This window comes from Salmo trutta, unplaced genomic scaffold (genome assembly GCF_901001165.1).
Source record: "Salmo trutta unplaced genomic scaffold, fSalTru1.1, whole genome shotgun sequence".
Classification (NCBI taxonomy): Eukaryota; Metazoa; Chordata; class Actinopteri; order Salmoniformes; family Salmonidae; genus Salmo; species Salmo trutta.
In genome coordinates, this window is record NW_021822211.1 from 983816 (window position 1) to 1005488 (window position 21673).

Sequence of the window (21673 nt, forward strand, 5' to 3'; positions counted from 1 at the left end):
GCGACAGAGCAGAGACTGTGACAGGGCAGAGACTGTGACAGAGCAGAGACTGTGACAGAGCAGAGACTGTGACAGAGCAGAGACTGTGACAGAGCAGAGACTGCGACAGAGCAGAGACTGCGACAGGGCAGAGACTGCGACAGAGCAGAGACTGCGACAGAGCAGAGACTGTGACAGAGCAGAGACTGTGACAGAGCAGAGACTGCGACAGAGCAGAGACTGTGACAGAGCAGAGAAGCAGAATGCTGCAGGGAGGTTGATCAAACATCCTTTAAAAGCTTCATACACACACAAGGCCACCAAACAAAAAAAGAGCCAACTTGTGGTCAGTTTCAGCAAGCATTTCAACAATCCACATGACCAGGACTGTGTGCTCACATGTGCACATACTGTACACGCACCTGTTTAATAACAATCCTAAAATAATGAGTCCGAAGGTAGGCAGTCCTCCCTCTGCAGGGTTAGTCCATAAACAGTATGTTTTAAGCGCGTTTGGTAAAATAAAGATTAGGGCTTAACCATGTGTCTGAAGCAAGACCCAGTCCTCACATCAGTGTTTTTCCTCCTAGAAAGTAAACTTCCTGTTCATGTCCACGTTCCCCTCTGAGAGGCTGAGCTGGCTCAGGACTCCCCCCCTTGGCGCTGGTGTCCAACCACGTGGGGGTTGAACTGTGTGATGATGATGGTGATGTCGTCGCGGTACATGCGGGCCAGTTCCTCAGGCAGAGACAGCATCTTGGACAGCGTCTCGTGGTCCACTGCTCCAAACTCATTGTTGCCCACCGCGTGGCGAATCAGGTGGGTGGCAGCGTTCTGGTCCTGGAACGCCAAGGAGGCACGGGCCTTCCTCTCAGCCAGCAGCCCCTGCATCTGTCCCAGGGTGACATGGTAACCCCCCACGGTGAGGGGCTGGCGCTGGTGGACCCCCGTTAGATACTCCCCTACGATCCGGACCACCTCCTGTCGGTGGAGTGTCTCCCACAGCCCGTCTGTACCCAGCACCTGCAGAAGGAGGGACAAAGACCTGTAGTTAACAAAAGGTCACTTCTAACTACATAACTTCAGATATAGGTATGTTTTAATGGAGCACAATGCAAGTTTCTGTTCAAGAAAAGACAACAAAGCCTTATCAATCAATGAATGAATGAATGAAATCATGAATTGGTCAATCAGTCAATTGACCAATCCTTTGTCTCTCACCAGGAAGCGGTCCTGAGGTCGGAGGCGGTGGTGTGTGATCTCAGGCTCGGCCGTGAGGTAGGGAGGGGTGTGGTAATTGGGGGGGATGAACTTGGTGTGTTCGTTGTCATGGAGCTGGTCTGGTCCTGACTCCAACACACCTCGCTGCAAGTCAATGCTCCACTTGAACTTCACATCTCCAAACGCACGGAACGGCATCAGCAGGCCCAACAACCGGTCCTGACAGAGGGAGAGAAAGAGATAGGGGATATATGTTTGTTTTTACTTTATGTTTAACTGACCTGCTGTGCCACCGTTCTCTCTGGATGTGTAACGGTACTGACCTGCTGTACCACCGTTCTCTCTGGATGTGTAACGGTACTGACCTGCTGTGCCATCGTTCTCTCTGGATGTGTAACGGTACTGACCTGCTGTGCCACCGTTCTCTCTGGATGTGTAACGGTACTGACCTGCTGTGCCACCGTTCTCTCTGAATGTGTAACGGTACTGACCTGCTGTGCCACCGTTCTCTCTGAATGTGTAACGGTACTGACCTGCTGTGCCACCGTTCTCTCTGGATGTGTAACGGTACTGACCTGTCGTACGACAGTCTTCTTCTCAGAGGGGGGGTGCTCCCCCTGGATGCGGGCCACCTCGTTCTCATTCTGGGCGTTGTGGTCGTTGGAGAGCGTGTGAGCGCTGAACGAGCCGTCCTCCTCCTGGACCCCCAGCACCGCCCGGCCGTCGCCCGTGTTCGCTACATACCTACACAACCACAGTCAGAGGTTTCAGACACTCAGTCAGAGCAGACAGATGGAGACCAGGCAGTACATATGGGAGCCAACAGAGAGAGATCCGTGGCTGTGGACTACAGTACGTACAGGTCGGATCCATCGATGTGAGCTACGCAGGCAGTCGCTCCAGAGAAGGCCACTCTCAGAACCCAGTAGTGGAGGAAGGAATTGGCGTCTCCCACCTGGACAACACAACATAGGGATCAGCACTACACATTTATACCCAGGGCTGGATACTATGGTAACACAGAGACATCGATGGTCAGAGGATAGAAGTCAAGGGCATAGAACAGGGTCTCCCACCTGAGCCTCCAGAGACAGGTCACTGTCCAGTCTCTTAAAGGCACTCAGCAATGCCTCTCTGGGCCCTAGGCTCTCCCCTGGACTGGGAACACAATCACATACAATCAACTCCAACACTGAATATTGACCCATGTTTAATAACATTACTGATGCATCCTTATTACCCCATGCCTGTTGAGGTCTATGACTTGCTGTGTGTGTGTACCTGCTGAGGTCTATGACTTGCTGTGTGTGTGTACCTGCTGAGGTCTATGACTTGCTGTGTGTGTGTACCTGCTGAGGTCTATGACTTGCTGTGTGTGTGTACCTGCTGAGGTCTATGAGTTGCTGTGTGTGTACCTGCTGAGGTCTATGAGTTGCTGTGTGTGTGTACCTGTTGAGGTCTATGAGTTACTGTGTGTGTGTACCTGTTGAGGTCTATGAGTTGCTGTGTGTGTGTACCTGCTGAGGTCTATGAGTTGCTGTGTGTGTACCTGCTGAGGTCTATGAGTTCCTGCCAGTAGGTTCTGAGGCTGTTGAAGTACATAGTCTGAGCCTCCCTGGTGAAGTAGTCGTTGGGGTGTTTGTGCCACTGCAGGATGGGGCTGAGGGGTCTGCCTGCCTCTACTGCCGACTCCAGCTCACACAGGGTCTCATGGGGCATCAAGGACATGGCTACGTAGTAGAACAACCTCTCACTCAGCGCCTGAGAAAAAGACAGGTAGATGTTTTAACTGCACATTAAAACTAACTCGCCGATTATACACAATGACAGCAGAAACTTTACCTGAGCACAGGCGCAGCCCGCATGGCCGTCGAACACGCCCAGCAGCATCCCCCGCGTCTGCAGACAGGTGGCAGCGCTGCGCCGGTCCTCGATGGGTGCGTTGGCAGGCAGCTGGTTACTGTCGAACCCCATCACCGACGACACGTTCTTACCATCAAACTCTGGAACCTAGAACCAAAGCACACACTCATATTCTTATGGTCTCAGCGCAATCGTGAAGCTGTACTCGTTGTGTGTAAATGTGTGTATCGTCCGCCCCTACCTTGAAGCTGTACTCGTTGTGTGTAAATGTGTGTATCGTCCGCCCCTACCTTGAAGCTGTACTCGTTGTGTGTAAATGAAGTGTATCGTCCGCCCCTACCTTGAAGCTGTACTCGTTGTGTGTAAATGTGTGTATCGTCCGCCCCTACCTTGAAGCTGTACTCGTTGTGTGTAAATGTGTGTATCGTCCGCCCCTACCTTGAAGCTGTACTCGTTGTGTGTAAATGTGTGTATCGTCCGCCCCTACCTTGAAGCTGTACTCGTTGTGTGTAAATGTGTGTATCGTCCGCCCCTACCTTGAAGCTGTACTCGTTGGCCTTGAGGATTGAGTTGACCTGTGGGGGGGTGAGATTGTAGCTGTGGAGGTCAGGGCTCTTCCTATAGCCACGCACAGGCATAGCTGTCGGCCATATGGGGTGGGGCGGCGACGAGGTGGGCCGGTGGGAGGTGGGGCAGCAGGGGAGCTGGCGTTGGCATGGGAACAGGGAGGAACCCCAGAGCTTCGCCCGAGGGAAGCCTCGGAACAGCTGTGATGTCACGGGCATGGTGGCTCGCTCTGGGCGCACACACTCTCAGAGCACCGCCACACACACACACTCTCAGAGCACCGCCACACACACACACACTCTCAGAGCAGCGCCAACACACACACACACACTCTCAGAGCACCGCCAACACACACACACACACTCTCAGAGCACCGCCACACACACACACACTCTCAGAGCACCGCCACACACACACACACTCTCAGAGCACCGCCACACACACACACACTCTCAGAGCAGCGCCAACACACACACACACTCTCAGAGCAGCGCCAACACACACACACTCTCAGAGCACCGCCAACACACACACACTCTCAGAGCACCGCCACACACACACACACTCTCAGAGCACCGCCACACACACACACACTCTCAGAGCAGCGCCAACACTCCTACACCTACGGGAGACACCAGGAACTGTGAGCTATGGGCAAAAGTGCAGCTTGTATCATCTGTATCATTCAGTCAACACAACCACGGCTGACTATGGCATTTTGATTGTGTACACACCTCTCATTCAGTCAGTGTACATAAATGACTGACACGTAGTAACAGAGCTCTCAACAAAGGTACCATTACAGATCAATACAAACAAAAGTGACATGCAAATAACATAACGGATCAAGACAACCACTTTTCTCTTCCAACTGTATTTATTTTGATTGTGTGGTGAATAAGGGAGCTGGAACCAGTGACCTTGCTACAAGGAAACCTCCTGTGCAATAAAGGTCTGAGCCTCTTGGCAGAGGCTTTATTATGCTTTGAGGCAGGTTGCACTCCAACAATGGAACACTGCATTCCAGTACTCTAGCAGACTAGTGTGACAGACTGGCACTAGGTTGCCACGCTGTGTTGCTCCATGAAAGAGCCTTGCCCTCTACAGGGGTCAGCCACGGCTAGTCGTCTTCCAGGCTGTGTTGCTCCATGAAAGAGCCTTGCCCTCTACAGGGGTCAGCCACGGCTAGTCGTCTTCCAGGCTGTGTTGCTCCATGAAAGAGCCTTGCCCCTCTACAGGGGTCAGCCACCACTAGCTTTCTGACAGACTATATATAGTCCTGTGAAGCGGCTGACATTTGCTCACTCCCGAAAGCCCAATCTTGTCCTACTGAACTAGATTCTCTCAAATGGCATAGGCTATCCCTCTCTCTGCCCTTTCCACCTCCTAGACTAGGACCCCAGGGAGAGGAGCTACTGCTAATGGGGATCCTAATAAAACATAAAAAATACAATAATTACACAATCATTAAAGGGGCAATCAGCAGTTGCTAAATTAATGATATGGACCCATTGATTCTTGAAGAATATAACTTAGAAATGCCTCGATCTTAGTTCAACTGTCACACTCCATCAGAACCCAAAATAAAAGCTTGTTTACCTTCAATGTTTATAAACAAACACTATATAGCCTCAAAACATGGTTAAAACTATTATTTTGATATCATGGATGGTCAGTCCTTGCATCCATAGCTCGGTCTATGAATTTGAGAGTAGATACATTTCTCCAGCCATATCCCTCAGCTTTTTACCGAAACCGGGATTTCGCTTTCTTATTGTTTCTACTGCTGATTGACGCTTTAATCTAACTATTTGTAGCGAAGGGGCAATGCGTGCAGCTGCTTTTGTCGGTCGAAAGAGACCCAGGCACGGCTGAAATACACGGAACCACCCGGTACTCGTTGAAATACCGCTCAAACCGCCAGTCTATTACCAGTGACCAAGGCCGATAGGCCTGACTGCTATAGATTTGCCATATTGTTTACAGTACAGTTCAGAGTCAGCCTTCTTTGTACTTAGATTAAATCGACATCAATATCTACATAGTTCCCAATAGCGAATAATCCCAAATACAAGCCAGCACATTGTCACGTATTAATTTGGGCCGACAAAGTCTTCTCTACTGCTGGGTAGTAACGTTGGCTAGCGATGATCTAGCTCTGCGTCACCGCAAACCAGCTGAAAATACCAGTCCCTCCTTCAGTCTTGTACATTACTGTCACGGTAACAAAGCTCACAACATATAACAGAAGTTAGTTATCAATGCATTAACACATACTGCACAAAAGTAACATGCCAAACACATTTATCTAGCCACCGACCTTATTCTCAGAGTTTACCATTTCGTTTTCCTACGCTACCCACCCTCCTGCATCTCTCTCCAGCTCACAACATACTAAACGCTGATTGGCTCACCTCTCTGACAGAGGAGATCTGACTGGCTTGTTAACCCTTTGCACGCTGCTGGGTGTGACAGACTTTCAAGCACCAAAATGATGTCTAGATCTCTATTCATCATGAACTATTTGCAAAATAACACGGAGTAGTAAAGGAACAGGTGAATGGAACCTGCTGGCTGCAGCTCCTACTGGCCCTGGAGCAGAGCGGAGCTGGGCCTATTCTGTTATCTAGTTTTATAGCACCATAATAAGGTCATCACACTTCAGCAGAAGATATGTTTGCTGGCACATAGGTTAGTAATTGATGATGCCACTACAGCAGCCAATAGCTAATGTGTGGATGGTTTTAAGCACCACAATCCTTCTCTTTTACCTTCACCTCCCTCCATCTTCTCTCTCTACAGGGCCAATAACAGAGGGGGCGAATGAAGAGACAATATGAAATCAGACACATTGCTTTAATTTGTAAAAACATATCACATAGAAAAACTGAATTACAAAATGTACATCATCGACCCTGTGAAGAACATGTACAAAATACTGTGTAAACAAGTAGAAAAGCATGTAAAAAAAAAAAAAAAAGAGGCTGCCAAAGCTGTAAACAAAACAATTAAACCGCTAGTCACACAGCTACCAAGGCTGTTACATGCTAACAAGACATGGCATACTATAGTCTATTCCACTCAAGCTCATCTCTGGACCAGCTCCACTGCTTTTTCCCAGATTTAGAGCTGGGACACCAGGTGGGTGTAATTAATGATCAGGTAGAACAGAAAACTAGCAGGCTCCGGACCTCGTCACACTTTTTCTCCATCTCTAGCAAACACAGCTGATTGATCAAATGTCATTCTAAACTGAAGATCATGATTAGTTAGCTGGAGTCAGGTGTGTTAGCTGGGGCAAAACTGTGACACCAATCAGGCCCCGAGGACTAGAATGACCTGCGCCTGGTCTATACTTTCACCATTCTGACAGCAGAAACTAGATAAGGAACCTCTGGTCCACCAATGTTTTGTTGGCCAGGTTTCTCCGCCCAATACCGTTACGGATTAACCGAAAGATCTAGAATAGAAAATAAATCAAATGTTATTTTTTGCTGTTATACAACTAACACAAACAAGTACAAGTACACCCACAATACTGACCATTTGCTGGAAGTATGTGAGTACGCCTGCCAGTATGAAGCTCTGTGCTCCCAGGTCGACCACACAGAAGAAGAGCGTGTCAAAGATCAACAGAGTGGCTTCGTTCCCATAGAACAGCACGTCACTGAACGAATGGGACTCATCTGTCAGAGTTGAATAAAGACATATTTCAGAGGTCATACAGCTGTAGAGGCTTGTTCACACAGACCACACCACCATTTATCTGCAGCCCACACAGTGTGTGTAATGTAGTAATATAGACAGCGTGTTACTGTTGTATCTGCCATGTTTTGAGATATATACAGTACCAGTCAAAGTTGACACATACTCATTCAAGGGTTTTACTTTATATTTAAAATGTTCTACATTGTAGAATAATAGTGAAGACATCAAAACTATGAAATAACACATATGGAATCATGAAGTAACCAAAAAAAAGTGTTAAACAAATCAAAATATATTTTATATTTGAGATTCTTCAAAGTAGCCACCCTTTGCCTTGATGACAGATTTGCACACTCTTGGCATTCTCTCAACCAGCTTCATGAGGTAGTCACCTGGAATGCATTTCAATTAACAGGTGTGCCTTTTTAAAAATGTATTTGTGGAATTTATTTCCTTCTTAATACATTTGAGCAAATCAGTTGTGTTGTGACAAGGTAGGGGTGGTATACAGAAGATAGCCCTATTCGATAAAAGACCAAGTCCATATTATGGCAAGAACAGCTCAAATAAGCAAAGAAAAACAACAGGTGTGCTTCACAGTGGGAACCACACATGCGGAGATCATCTGTTCACCTACTATGCGTCTCACAAAGACACGGCAATTGGAAACAAAAATCTCAAATTTGGACTCATCAGACCAAAAGAAAGATTTCCACCGGTCTAATGTCCATTGCTCATGTTTCTTGGCCCAAGCAAGTCTCTTCTTATTATTATTTGTGTCCTTTAGTATTGGTTTCTTTGCAGTAATTCGACCATGAAGGCCTGATTCACGCAGTCTCCTCTGAACAGTTGATGTTGAGATGTGTTTGTTACTTGAACTCTGTGAAGCATTTATTTGGGCTGCAATTTCTGAGGCTGGTACCTCTAATTAACTTCTCCTCTGCAGCAGAGGTAACTCTGGGTCTTCCTTTCCTGAGGCGGTCCTCGTGAGAGCCAGTTTCATTATCGCGCTTAATGGTTTTTGCAACAATTTTTGGATTGACTGACCTGCATGTCTTAAAGTAATGACGGACTGTCGTTTCTCTTTGCTTATTTGAGCTGTTCTTGCCATAATATGGACTTGGTCTTTTACCAAATAGGGCTATCGTCTGTAAACCACCCCTACCTTGTCACAACACAAATTATTTGCTCAAACGCATTAAGGAAAGAAATTCCACAAATGAACTTTTAACAAGGCACACTTGTTAATTGAAATGCATTCCAGGTGACTACCTCATGAAGCTGGTTGAGAGAATGCCAAGAGTGTACAAAGCTGTCAAGGCAAAGGGTGGCTACTTTGAAGAATCTGAAATATAACATATATTTTGATTTGTTTAACACTTTTTTGGTTAGTACATGATTCAATATGTGTTATTTCATAATTTTGATGTCTTCACTATTATTCTACAATGTAGAAAATAGTACAAATAAAGAAAATCCCTTGAATGAGTAGGTGTGTCCAAACTTTTGACTGGTACTGTATATACATATAAACAATTGGAACCAAGATTGAAAAAGAAGTGAGGGAAGGTTGCAGCATAACCATTGTAGAAGATGCTCTTGTCCATAGGCTCCATGAACTCCATCCCTATGACTCTCTCAAAAAACAGTTTGTCTCTCACAACGTATTCCATGTCCCGATGGGCCTACAGAGAATACAACATAACATCAGGTAAGGGTGTGTGTGTGTGAAAATTATTAGAAAAGATCCCAGGAAGTGACTCATGGTGTGTGTTATGTTGATATCTTACATGGTCTATGACAGATCCTAGGAAACGGTTCATGGTGTGTGTTATGTTGATATCTTACATGGTCTATGACAGATCCTAGGAAACGGTTCATGGTGTGTGGTATGTTTATATCTTACATGGTCTATGACAGATCCTAGGAAGTGACTCATGGTGTGTGGTATGTTTATATCTTACATGGTCTATGACAGATCCTAGGAAACGGTTCATGGTGTGTGGTATGTTGATATCTTACATGGTCTATGGCAGATCCTAGGAAACGGTTCATGGTGTGTGGTATGTTGATATCATACATGGTCTATGACAGATCCTAGGAAACGGTTCATTGTATGTTTATATCTTACATGATCTATGACAGATCCTAGGAAACGGTTCATGGTGTGTGGTATGTTGATATCTTACATGGTCTATGACAGATCCTAGGAAACGGTTCATGGTGTGTGGTATGTTGATATCTTACATGGTCTATGACAGATCCTAGGAAATGGTTCATGGTGTGGTATGTTGATATCTTACATGGTCTATGACAGATCCTAGGAAACAGTTCATGGTGTGTGGTATGTTTATATCTTACATGGTCTATGACAGATCCTAGGAAACAGTTCATGGTGTGTGGTATGTTTATATCTTACATGGTCTATGACAGATCCTAGGAAACGGTTCATGGTGTGGTAGGCTTTGGTGCTCTGGTCAAAGGGGTGTCCCGAGGCTGCGTCCACCAACCGCGACGGTCCATTTCTCTGTTAGAGATAAACACAGATATACCTTTGAACAAGGTAAACATTTCCATGCCCTTGAGTGTACCTGACCCATTGAACTCTACGAAGTAATCTGAAATTGCAAATCATGAAATGTGTTGTAACCTGAAATAATATGAAAACTACATTTTTAAAAGCTTCAGACAGAGGCACGTTCAAAGTGCTACAACGTAACAGAATATTCTGATAGAAACACATTGCATAGAACAGACATGAATATCTTTCCTGTTGATTATGATGATCTCAAACACACACAGACACACACACAGCCCCACCCTGCTGAGGGGCTCCAGGATGCGGTCGTACTGCAGGCGTAGGCGGCTGGTGATGGAGATCTGGAAGGTCTGAGTGTCTGTGTTGGGAAGGAGACCTCTCTGACCACACAGAGACTCCTACAGGGAGAGAGAGGGAGAAAGGTTTGAATAGCTTTTTATATCGGAACGAAATACACACAAGCACACATCCCAATTTCACACCCTCTCTCTCTGTAGGTCTCTCTGTGTGAACATACGGCCTCTCTCTTGAGGTTGATGTTCATCTCCTCCATGTTGGTGTCAGTGTGGCCGTGGACGGAGCGCCCGTGGATGTAGTAACCAAAACACCTGTGGGACAGCAGCAGCACCGAGATCTAAGACAGAAGAAAAATGTTGTTTAAATGACTGATCGCATTAAAACAGTAGCAGTTCATCATCAGCCCATCTCACTTTTACAAAATGTGCACGGCAGCTGAGACACACACACTGTACATGCCGGTGAGAGTGATACTCACGTTGCTGATGGAGCATAGGTCCACAAACTGACGGATCTTATCCTCCACAAAACGCTCATGGAACGCAGTGAAGAAAATGATCTGCAGAGAGAAAGACACAGAGTGAGAAAGCCTGTCCAGAGACCCACTCTGGTAACAGGTCTGACCAACGTCTGCAGTTCATAGGGGTGTACCTACCTGCAGCAGTCCAATGCAGAGCCAGAGTGTGGCGGGCAGGCCATAGCGCAGCGTCAGGCTGTAGGGAGGGGAGTAGGACTGAGGGGGGCGCTGGAGATCTGACCAGGGGTCCCTAAGGGCCAGACTGGAGAAGCCAAGCACCTAGATACACAGGGAGAGAAAAAGAGAGAGCAACAGAGTCAGTGAGAGAGCGTTAAGAAAGTGATTTGAAATGTATCGGGGAGAGTGCTGACATTTCTCTGATGGGAAAGAGTCACAGAGAGAGACACAGAGAGAGAGACAGACCGAGAGAGAGGGACAGAGAGACAGACAAGGAGACAGAGAAAGAAGACGTGTGTGTACCTCCAGTAGGAAAAGCACAGCCATGATCTGGAAGGTGGGGCTGATCTTGCGTATGGTCTGAATCTCATTCCACTCGTTGGCCACAAAGTAGGTCCTCCAGATGCTGACAGGAGAAGGATCGTGCTTCGCCTCACCGATGCCATTGCCTGACAACAACCCAAATCATGGTCACTTGTAATTCAGAGAGACAGAGGGGTAAAACAACTTTTAGAGAAAAGGGGAAAAGGTGTTTTTTGACTACGTACCCTGGATGGTCTTGTTGGCTTTGCCACGCGGTCTCTCCCAGTCGATGAAGAAGATATCCACTGACAACTGCTGGATCAGCTTATGGAGAAACTGCACAGTCTGGAGGACAGGAAGACCATTTAGACCAGTGGTATTCAAACTTTTTCAGCAGGGATCCCATTTCTATCGGCAGAATTTCTCGTGACTCCACCCCAAATCTAATGACCAATATCGGCCAATAATTCCGTCGCTATTCGATGACTAGGATGAAAAAGGCAAATATGTTCCCCCCCCAACTTTATTATTAGGATTAGGAGGCTCCAACACAAGGTTACCACAGGAAAGTGGGAAAATCACTTCCTCAACAAAACCTCTCACTGTCCAAATCTGCATGTGTTTCAGGGAAGAGAACAGAGTTGTGAAGTAGTACAGATCCATGAACAACTGACTGCTCAGCTGCAGTGTTTTCCCTGTAAAACACAAGGGTTATTCTTTGACTGTGCATGTTTATGTTAATGTTGTGTTCCGAACGTTGGGTCAGAATCTGTGTGTGGGTTTGGGTGTGTGCGTTAAGTCATGTGGTGTTCCTAGGTGTGGATTGACGAGGCCTTCAGATCTTCTATTATGCCTTGGGAAAAACTGTCAGAAAAATATAGTTTATTCTCCATAAGATTTGTTTCATGAAATAATAGATAATTAGGATCCTTGGCATCCTAACGATGATAGTCAGAGGAGTTGGACTGCAAGTTTCAACAGATTCACCTATATTAACACCAGCTCTATTTTCCTGACAGTTTTCCTATAGGTGTGCCACAAAGCGGTAACCTTAGCGTTGGCACACAAAACAGAAAAGTATTAGGATTTTGGAACTAGATGTTCATGCACATGTTTGAGGACGTTACAGCATGTTATCCCCCCACCAGTGGTGAGAACCTGTTCTCGCTTTAATTACCATCTTCTATGCCTTAGTTGGTTTGAACCAATTTATATACTAACACAACCTTAAACATCTGTAAATGGACATTTTACGTCAACAAATAACACTCAATTAATTTCTCTTACAAAATTTGGAGAATCAATATAAATAATTTACTAAATCACATTTAATTTTTCAAATAATCTGTACTGTAATCCCCCGGCCATTTAAAAAAAATATATATAATACTTTTTTTTTTTTAACGTGGTGACCCCACTGCAATTCCCCCGCGCCCACACTAGGGGTCGCTCCGCGACTTTGAATACCACAATTTTTGGACAAATAGAAGCATACACATAACAAGCTGTCAACCGGGTGGGATGGCCTCACCTTGAGAGCGAAGGCACAGCCCACATACGCCACAAACCTCTCCTCCTGCAGACCTGGTAACGGTAGCAGCACTGACACAAAATGCTGGGCCTAGACACACACACGTTTGAATGTTTTTAATGTTCTTGTGTGGGAGGGGGAGAGGAAAAGAGGAGGGGAGGAGAAGAGAAAGACTTGCCTCCACCGTCTGTGTGCAACCCAGGAGAAGAAAGAAGAGAAAAACCTTGAATAAAATCAGAATCCGTATAAACAGGAGTAAAGACCAGAGGTCAGAGCTAAAGGTGTACAAGATAGGGAAAGGTCTGTTAGTGTGTGTGGGGGGGGCTGTGGTGTGGTGTGTGTCTGTCTGCGGGGGTCTCCGTCTACCTTATAGAAGATGAGCCAGTACAGGCCTGTTCCCACGGTGATGAAGAAGAAGACGTTAGCCAGATCACCAGCGTAAAACAACAGGAACTTCAATACGGTCTGAGAGCAAGAAAAAGAGAGATGTGAGAGACAGAGAAAAATAGAGAGTGAGAGGCAGAGAGAGAGAGAGAGAGAGAGAGAGAGAGAGAGAGAGAGAGAGAGAGAGAGAAAATATATGACAAACATACAATCAACCGAATTCTACATTTAAATAAAAGCATTTGGGTGTTTAAAGGTTAATGGTTAGAAGTCAGGGGTTACAGGTTAAAGGTCAGGTACCTCCATGTCAATGAGAGGAGAGCCAATCCTCCTCTTCCAGCTGGCTGTCTTCACCAGGGAATACAGAACAGAAACGCCACCCAACACACCCAGGGCGATCTACACACACACACACACTAATCATTATGGTCTTCACTATACATGCAATCGCAACAGCATTACCCTTCTCGTTCTCTGCCCCCTGGTTACTCACATCAGTCTTCATGTGAGCCTCAGTCTGGTCCATCTCATATTCCACAGCAAACGAGACCTAGAACACACAGAAGTTACAGTGGGATCAGGGATGTGTGTGTGTGCTGTGATAGGCGTGTGTGATGTGTTACTCACAGAGACAGTCTGTGTGTTTGGGGCAGTGATGACGATGTCTGAGTAGGTAACAGAGAGGAGAGGAGGGAACACCTGTCCCTTCTGAGTCCCTGGCACCAGCTGAAACCTATGTCACAAATACATACACACGTTTTCACACCCTGCTAACATTGATGAATGCGTGTAGTCCTACATGGATGTGTGTTTGTGTGTGCAACTCACCCAATCATGATGCTGCTTGCGATGCGTATGACTTTTGGCAGAGAGCCGAGGCTCTTCTCTCTCCCACTTAGAGTGTCTACCAGTAACACACGTCTCGATAGGTACCAGTCGTTCAAGTTACCTACACACACACACACACACACACACACACACACACACACACACACACACACACAAGTTATTCAAGATACTTGTTGAGGGAGAAAGGATTTAAAACAAATGTACCCCCTCACACATTCACCCCGGTTGATGAACTTCCTGTTGTATTCTTGGTTGAGGTTGCGTGTGGGGAGGGGGAGCAGTCTCATGTCCTCTCCTCGGCTCAGATCCACAAACACATCGTAGAATAAAGGCTCAGCATAAACACGCAACAGGTCTGCTATGGAGAGAACACACTACACACACACAGATGTAACAGAATAGGCGCTAAGTGAGAACACAAAACAACTGTCACCATGAGAAAACACTACAGCACATGTTGACGAGATAGAGACAGTGCTTGACTTGGGCAGGAGCTCACTGGAGCTGAGTACCAGCATCTCAAATGTTCTACTGCTTGGGCTCCTGTTCCTCTTATAGAATATTATCTCAAAAGTATTGTGGAGCTCCTGCACCTAAATATAAACAGTAGCGGCACCCAAAATGAGTACCGGAACCTATTTCAGTCCAAGTCAAGCACTGGATAGAGGTAGAAACTCACAGTCTCCTGGTAGGCCGTGCCAAAGGTGTAAGCTGCCTCCTGTCTCCTGGCGGTGTCTGGACAGAGCTGGGAGAGGAGACAGTCACTTTCCTCATGTCAAAACTAATAATGATAACGACTGATCTATGACTGAGCTGTATCATGAAACACTGGCGTCTCAACACTGGAACCAACAGTGTGATGGAAAGAAGACCACCTTTAGGCTTGTGTGTCACTCAGGGCTCTGCTCCCAACCTCAGGTCGTTACAAATATTACTACAGTAGACAGCTCAGCTTGAAGGTCAATATGAATGGGAGTCATTATGAGACTGCAAAGTGTGGCAATGCAAGACTAGCCTTCACTAGGCAGGCTCAAGATTAACTTCCTGTTTTACCTGCAAATTGTTTCCTCCCACTTTCTCCCATTGGAGGAAGTCTCCTCTGGCGTTGTAGACAGCAGCCACTAGGTTGATGTCTGTATTCTGAGAAAGAGAGACAACGCACGTAGAATCGGAGTGATCATCATAGGTGTTATGGTAATAGTGTTGGGTCAATGTGTGTGTTACGGACCCTGTTGCGTCCCTTGAAGCTGAATCCAGTGGGAAGTGGCTCTGTCTGCAGCACGCGGTTGGCCAGACCCGGCTGGTCCCCGTAGTAAAGCCATGGGAGATTGGCTCGCCTAAAGCCACAGGGGCAGGAATGGACAGTTCCATTGACTGATCTACTCCAGATTTTACATCATTGGTTGAAAACAGTGGTTAGAGACTCCAGAGCAAGAGTAGATCTTCGGAAGATGTTTTAGGGGTTATAAGTTAGGGGTCAGGAAAAGGGTTCGAGGTTTACCAGTAGGATATGTCCTGTGTAGATCCCAGGGCTGCGGTAGCTCTGAAGATGGTGTTGTAGAGACCACAGGCATCGTTGGCCACGCTGCTGAAGGAGTGCATGTTCATCACACACATGTTCCCCAATGCCTGGCATGCTGTCAGGTTAGTATACACCTGTACAACGCACACATACCAACACGGTCAGGTCAGAGAACACATGCAGGACACACACCACAAACACAGACAAGTGCACATAGATCGTCCAGGGACAGAAAGGTAAACAGGTATTTGAAAGATTGTATATTTTACCAAGCAGGCAGCTGCTGAAGAGTAGAGGTTTGTGGAGAACCATGCCGATTGCACAGGAAGGGACTACAGGGGGAACATACCAAACAGTGTTACAGTATTACTATAACTCCACAGTCACATAATTACAGCAGGCTCACTGATGCTCTGGGCCCAGTTTTTCAAAAATTACAGTATCTACCTGGATTTGCCTATCGGATAGGATTAAAACAGAGAAATAGAATGAATACAACGGAATACCCCATTCAAGTAAATTATTAGTTCTATTTCTATGCATTTAATCTTATCCGATAGACAAAATCCAGATAGATAACATTTGAAAAACGGGGCCCTGTTGTGTTGACTCACCAGCTCGGCATAGTTGACGTTTGGGTTCACAGCTGTAGGGAGGTTGTTGGGAGGGAAACACAAACCTCCAGCCTGTAAAGAAAGACGACATATGATTCACGGATGCTCTAGACTTGTATTTCATTTTAAACCCATACATGACACACACGTGCATTATAGAGGGTGGGCTCACCAGGATGTTGGAACCACACATACAGGACTGAGAGGTGTTGATGAGGGAAGCCTGGCATCTCTGACACCTGACAGAGACAAGAGACAGACTCAGACAGAGACAGACTCAGACAGAGAGCAGAGTCAGACAGAGAGCAGAGTCAGACAGAGAGCAGAGTCAGACAGAGAGCAGAGTCAGACAGAGAGCAGACAGACACAGAGACAGAGACAGAGACAGACAGACAGAGAGACAGTAAACGGTTCAATCAGCAGAATCTTAACAAGTCATGCCATCTGAGAGTTTAGAGCAGAGACAGAGACAGTCAGACAGACAGACAGTAAATGGTTCAATCAGCAGAATCTTAACAAGTCATGCCATCTGAGAGTTTAGAGCAGAAACAGACAGTAAACGTTTCAATCAGCAGAATCTTAACAAGTCATGCCATCTGAGAGTTTAGAGCAGAAATATCAGTTGTTCTGCAGGAAGACTTGGCTGTGTCTGGTACCTGTCTCCGTAGCTGTCAGGGGCTGAGAGGGCAGGTTCAGCTCCGTTACACACCTCACACCTGGCCTCTTCCAGAGGGTTCCCCTGGACATCCCGCTCCACTACAGTACAACAATACAGCATTAGCATCACATAGCGCCGCACCATAAACACCATCACATCCCCTATAGACGTGGCTCCTCCAGCTGCTGTCTCACCCAGTATACTCCCAGTTTTACTCACCCAGTATACTCCCAGACAGGCACTGACAGGTTCCCTGCTCAGTCAGACTGCCCGGACAGAGGATACACCCATAGCCATCCTCTGTTACTGCCTACAGGAGACAGGCAGAACAACACATGCAGTTCAGCACCAGTGGAGGCTGCTGAGGGGAGAACAGCTCATAATAATGGCTGGAACGTAGCAATGGAATGGCATTAAACACATAAAAACCATGTGTTTGACGTATTTGATACCATTCCACTTATTCCGCTCCAGCCATTACCATGAGCTGTCCTCCCCAACTACAGTGCCACCAACCTCCTGTGTTCAGCACACTTCCCAGGACAATCTGTATTGACTGAGACCTTTAAACTGGTCGGTGAATGATAAGTAAATTGAAATAGCTGATTTTGAAATGCATTATATGGTGTGATGCACTGTCTAGCAGTACGGAATAAGAACATACCGGTTTTTCTAGTGGACACTGCTGACAGGTGATGGAAGCTCCGTTGGTGGCGAGAACTCTGAACCCAGTCACACATTCACAAGACAGACCTGATGAAGAAGGAGAGGGTAATTGGAGAGGGTAACACAAGAGATTATAACAGTAGACACAGCTGTAGGTTACGTTTTAAACCATCAGTGCTCTCAGCAAACAATACCTGCAGTAATCTTATTGACTGATGAACCAGCTAACATAGTCTACATATAGGACAATGCAACTAGCAGGCCAGTTTAAACTATATTAGCTGCATTATTATCCAATTCTAACCAGCTAGCTAGCCAGGTGGTTTACTGCAATACATTCCTCCCCTATGATTCGCTACTGCTGTATTTAAGTACTATTTAGCAAAGATGGTTGAGCCTGTTCTATTCTTACACGTAACGTTTTAAACAAAGCGATTGACTCTACAACAAACCCGGACTGGAGTTGATTAGCGTACTGCTAATTAGGTAGCCCGTTAGTCACAGTATAACCAACAACACCACTGATAAACGCACCAGTTGCACTCGAACTCTGGTTCGGACCGCATTTCACACAGGACTGACTGGAGATGTCGTAGAACTGTTCCACGCCGCAGTCTGAAGGACGCTGAAACGAAATCGTAAACTGCTGGGAGTGAAGTAGGTTTGATTTTATTGTTAGAAATAGTGCCAATCCGCACACAAGTAACTTCCCAGTTGCCATGGTAGAGAAACTGACTTCCTGTTATTTTACCCACAACCCCTTCTGTCTTTTGGGGCGTGTGCTCGCGCCACTTTTCTCGCGCCTCCCTACTTCCCCATAAAATGCGCGCACGTGGCAGCTCGTGCACAGTTAATGTGGTCGGGCTCGTAAAGGGACAACGTTTCGACCTATCATCATCACATAAAACTACGATATAAAGGTTAAAATACAGAGGACCCAGAGTTGTTATGGTTTTCATCTGGTAAGTAATTTGAGGAGTTGAGCTGTTTACCTTTTTAACTGAAATATTCTTAAATGTTTCGTCTTACAGGGCAGGCTAGCTAGTCTCATTTCACAGCAACTGTGACTCCGGGCTAACTAGCTAGCCAACCAGGTGTTCATCATAATGTACCGCGTGCCAGCGTTCATCAGTTGTGTTGTTGGTTACTTAATTAACGTGTTTAATTTCTATGGAAATTTGGATGTTCCTAATATAAGTAAAAATGAATGTGTCCATTTAAATGTTTATCCTTTTGTTGCTGTTCTTAATGTATTAAATAACTCGATTTCTGCTTCATGTTAAAGACCGATTTTTATTTTTTTTGTATCTGTTTCCAGATCTCTGGTTGCCAGATAAAAGGAGTTAAATATGACCATAGTACTTCGGTTGCAGGGTCTGAGTATTGAGGCCGGGACAGAAGACATACGCAGATTCTTTACCAACTTATACATCCCAGAAGGTGGTGTATATATTATAGGAGGACACCTTGGTGAAGTGTTCATTGTGTTCACTACAGAGAGAGATGGCCAGCACGCAATGAGGCGCTCTGGAACTCTTCTTAGAGGGTCTCCGGTGACCCTACATATTAGTAGCATCGCAGAACTGCAACGAAAAATGGAGTCCAAACTACAGAGGGAGAAGCTCCTTCCAGCGCTGGTACCTGAGAAGAAGCCTTTGCTGCCCCCGGCAGTGCCCTTGCCCGACCCTGCCACAGCCCTACTGATCGGCCTTGTTGCTGTTATTCAAGGACTGCAGTCTAATCAGCCAGGAGAGCACAACAAAGTGACAGCAGCACCTGGTCCTGTGCTCAGGGCTAATAGCCCAGCTGTTGGTTGTGTGCTCAGGGCCGATAGCGCAGCTGTCGGTCCTGTGCTCAGGACTGATAACACAGCTGTGCCTGGGGGTGAGCTAAGGAGACCAGAAGAGGCTTACAGGCCAAGGCCAGGCTACGTCAGGCTCTTTGGCCTGCCAAAGACTGTCACCAGCCAGGAGATCTGCCACTTCTTCAAAGGCCTGTTGGTCCAGGATGTGATAGCTAATGTGAAGCTGGGCGTGAGACAGGGCTGCCTTGTAAAGTTTGGGCATGCCCAGGACGCATGTGATGCTCTAAGCTTCAACCACCAGCAACTGGGCCGCATCAGTGTGGAGGTCCGTGGGGCCTCTGAGGAAATGTGGAGCTATGCCATCCAGCAGTGTCAGAAACCTTCTTATGACCCCTTGGAAAACCCCTTGTATAGGCCCACAACCCAGAGAGAGAGAACCTCGTACAACCCCCAAGAAATACCCTCGTATACAATCCAGAGAGATGGACCCTCATTAGAATCCAAGGAAATGCAGCACCAGGAAAGGCCCTCCTATAGAACCCAAAGACAAAGCTTGTATGAGTCTGACAGAGAAACACACAGGACCTGGGCCAAGAGGCGCTCTGAGGACAGGTCGCTGTCACGGTCACCGAAGAGGCCCAGATCCTGTGAGTCCCTTTCACCGAGCGTGGAGTACTGTATTATGGCCAAAAATCTATCCAAAACAATAACGAAGACTGAGATAAAAGAATTGTTTGGCTGTCCAAACATCGCCAACAGCAAAATATTACACTTACTGTATAAGGATAGCGAGAGGACAGATACAGCGTTTGTAATATTCAACCAAACGGAAGACTACGTTTATGCTTTGAACCTAAACGGCTGCCATGTTGGTTCCCAGGCCATAGAGGTCTCCTCTGTCACCAAGGAGAAGATGCAAGCTATGTTGTCAACTGGGAGACACCATGGCAACCCCAAGACAACACCAGCAGTGTCAGAGCGAAGCGAGGGGAAACATCAGATTGGGAGACCCAGGGTGAGACCGTTTCCCACAGCACAGACATGTGTTTATGTACGAAACCTCCAGTCAGACGTGACGAAAATGGAAATAAAAGAATTTTTCTGCGACCTTCCTCTGACTGAACAGTTTATCTACATTCTGTGTGATCAAGATGGCAATGGCATCGGTGAGGCTGTGGCTCAGTTTAAAACGGAGGATTTTGCCACACAGGCCCAGAAACGACATGGCAAGACATATATGGGGACCAGAGTGCTACTCACCTGTATCAGCTTCCAGCAGATGGAGGACATCTTGAAAAGGAATGCGTGAGAAAAGACGACCTACTCATATTTACATTTGTCATTTAGCAGACGCTCTTATAGAGCGACTTACAGTAGTGAGTGCATACTTTTTTCTACTGGTCCCCTGTGGGAATTGAAACCCAAACCTTAGCGTTGCAAGCGCCATGCTATACCAACTGAGAAATAATGGACAACTGTTGACCAGAGCCACATGGGGATCTGGTTGGAAGTAGTGGACTCTATGGGGGTAGGGTGTCATCTGAAATTGTCCCTAAAACTCTATAAAGATGGCACTTTAGGACTAAGCTCATCACTGGAATGAGAATCCTTGAGTAGTAGTGACTTCGAGAAGTGTTAACCCCATACCCTCCAGTCAGTCATCAACAGTTACATTTGGACAAGTCTAAACTGGATATGAGTCAATATCCATTGTTATTGAATGATTCCAACTTTAATTTCAAGACCTCCCATGGTTTAAGAGACCCTTTAATATTCTATAATACCAATGGCAGCAAATCATTCTACACTTACAGGTTGATTTAAATGCATTTCAAACTGTGCAACATTGTGACAATGTTTGAAAACCAGCAACAGTATATCAGGCAACAGGACAGCATTTCATTTCTCTTCTGACATTTCTTTTAATGGAATTTTCATTCCAAAAATTACTTTATGAAACCAATATTTGTTTTTTGTCACTAATTAAATGTTACCCAAATGACCTGGTTTTGATTCAAACTCTTATTAAACTGTTTAATTATGCTAGTATGTCAATTCACTGCGTTTATGGTAGATTTAAGGTCAACTTGAGAGCCAGCAACATTTCTCACACAGCTGGAGAAGCATAGATGACACCACTGAGTTTATTTTCAGTTCCCTATTTTGTTGGCTCAGATAAAATACAACTCATGAAATCCCCTGGGTGCTGCACAGTTCCAGTTTTACATCGAAGGAACATCCTCCATACTGTGCATTTGGAAAGTACTCTGATTAAATACATTTTGCCCCTCAATCTACACACAACCCATATGAACAAAGCAAAAACAGGTTTTTTTTAGAAATGTTTGCAAATTTATTACAAATAAAAAAGCATACCTTATTCACAAGTATTCAGACCCTTTGCTATGAGACTCAAAATTGAGCTCTGGTGCATCCTGTTTCCATTTGTCATCCTTGATGTTTCTGCAACTTGT

At 46.0% G+C, this 21673-nt stretch overlaps 3 protein-coding genes across 4 annotated transcripts; 1 reads left to right on the forward strand and 2 right to left on the reverse strand.

Moving 5' to 3' along the window:
- Window positions 1-256: 256 nt before the first annotated feature.
- LOC115181005 (pyruvate dehydrogenase [acetyl-transferring]-phosphatase 1, mitochondrial) lies at window positions 257-3943 on the reverse strand. Its single transcript, XM_029743113.1, has 8 exons — window positions 3600-3943; window positions 3043-3210; window positions 2750-2961; window positions 2277-2358; window positions 2061-2155; window positions 1776-1944; window positions 1201-1419; window positions 257-1002 (listed from the first exon to the last, which is right to left on the reverse strand). Exons 1-8 carry the CDS (start codon window positions 3846-3848, stop codon window positions 622-624), a joined length of 1575 nt encoding a protein of 524 aa, XP_029598973.1. The 5' UTR covers window positions 3849-3943; the 3' UTR covers window positions 257-621.
- Window positions 3944-6467: 2524 nt separating this feature from the next.
- On the reverse strand, window positions 6468-18137 carry LOC115180984 (meckelin-like). Of its 2 annotated transcripts, XM_029743086.1 has the most exons (28): window positions 17930-18137; window positions 17394-17482; window positions 16949-17039; window positions 16728-16827; window positions 16244-16310; window positions 16072-16143; window positions 15727-15789; window positions 15437-15591; window positions 15164-15272; window positions 14989-15075; window positions 14615-14680; window positions 14156-14309; window positions 13915-14035; window positions 13714-13819; window positions 13580-13636; window positions 13387-13485; window positions 13069-13167; window positions 12703-12792; window positions 11417-11516; window positions 11172-11317; window positions 10830-10970; window positions 10653-10733; window positions 10395-10511; window positions 10159-10275; window positions 9758-9865; window positions 8921-9023; window positions 7174-7316; window positions 6468-7090 (listed from the first exon to the last, which is right to left on the reverse strand). In XM_029743086.1, exons 1-28 carry the CDS (start codon window positions 18114-18116, stop codon window positions 7010-7012), a joined length of 2949 nt encoding a protein of 982 aa, XP_029598946.1. In that variant the 5' UTR covers window positions 18117-18137; the 3' UTR covers window positions 6468-7009. The 2 variants fall into 2 exon arrangements, with proteins under 2 accessions (XP_029598946.1, XP_029598947.1); XM_029743087.1 differs by lacking the exon at window positions 12703-12792.
- An 82-nt stretch (window positions 18138-18219) lies between these two features.
- Window positions 18220-21201, forward strand: rbm12ba (RNA binding motif protein 12Ba). The gene is made up of 2 exons (XM_029743088.1): window positions 18220-18357; window positions 18714-21201. Exon 2 carries the CDS (start codon window positions 18745-18747, stop codon window positions 20506-20508), a length of 1764 nt encoding a protein of 587 aa, XP_029598948.1. The 5' UTR covers window positions 18220-18357; window positions 18714-18744; the 3' UTR covers window positions 20509-21201.
- The last annotated feature ends 472 nt before the right edge of the window (window positions 21202-21673 follow it).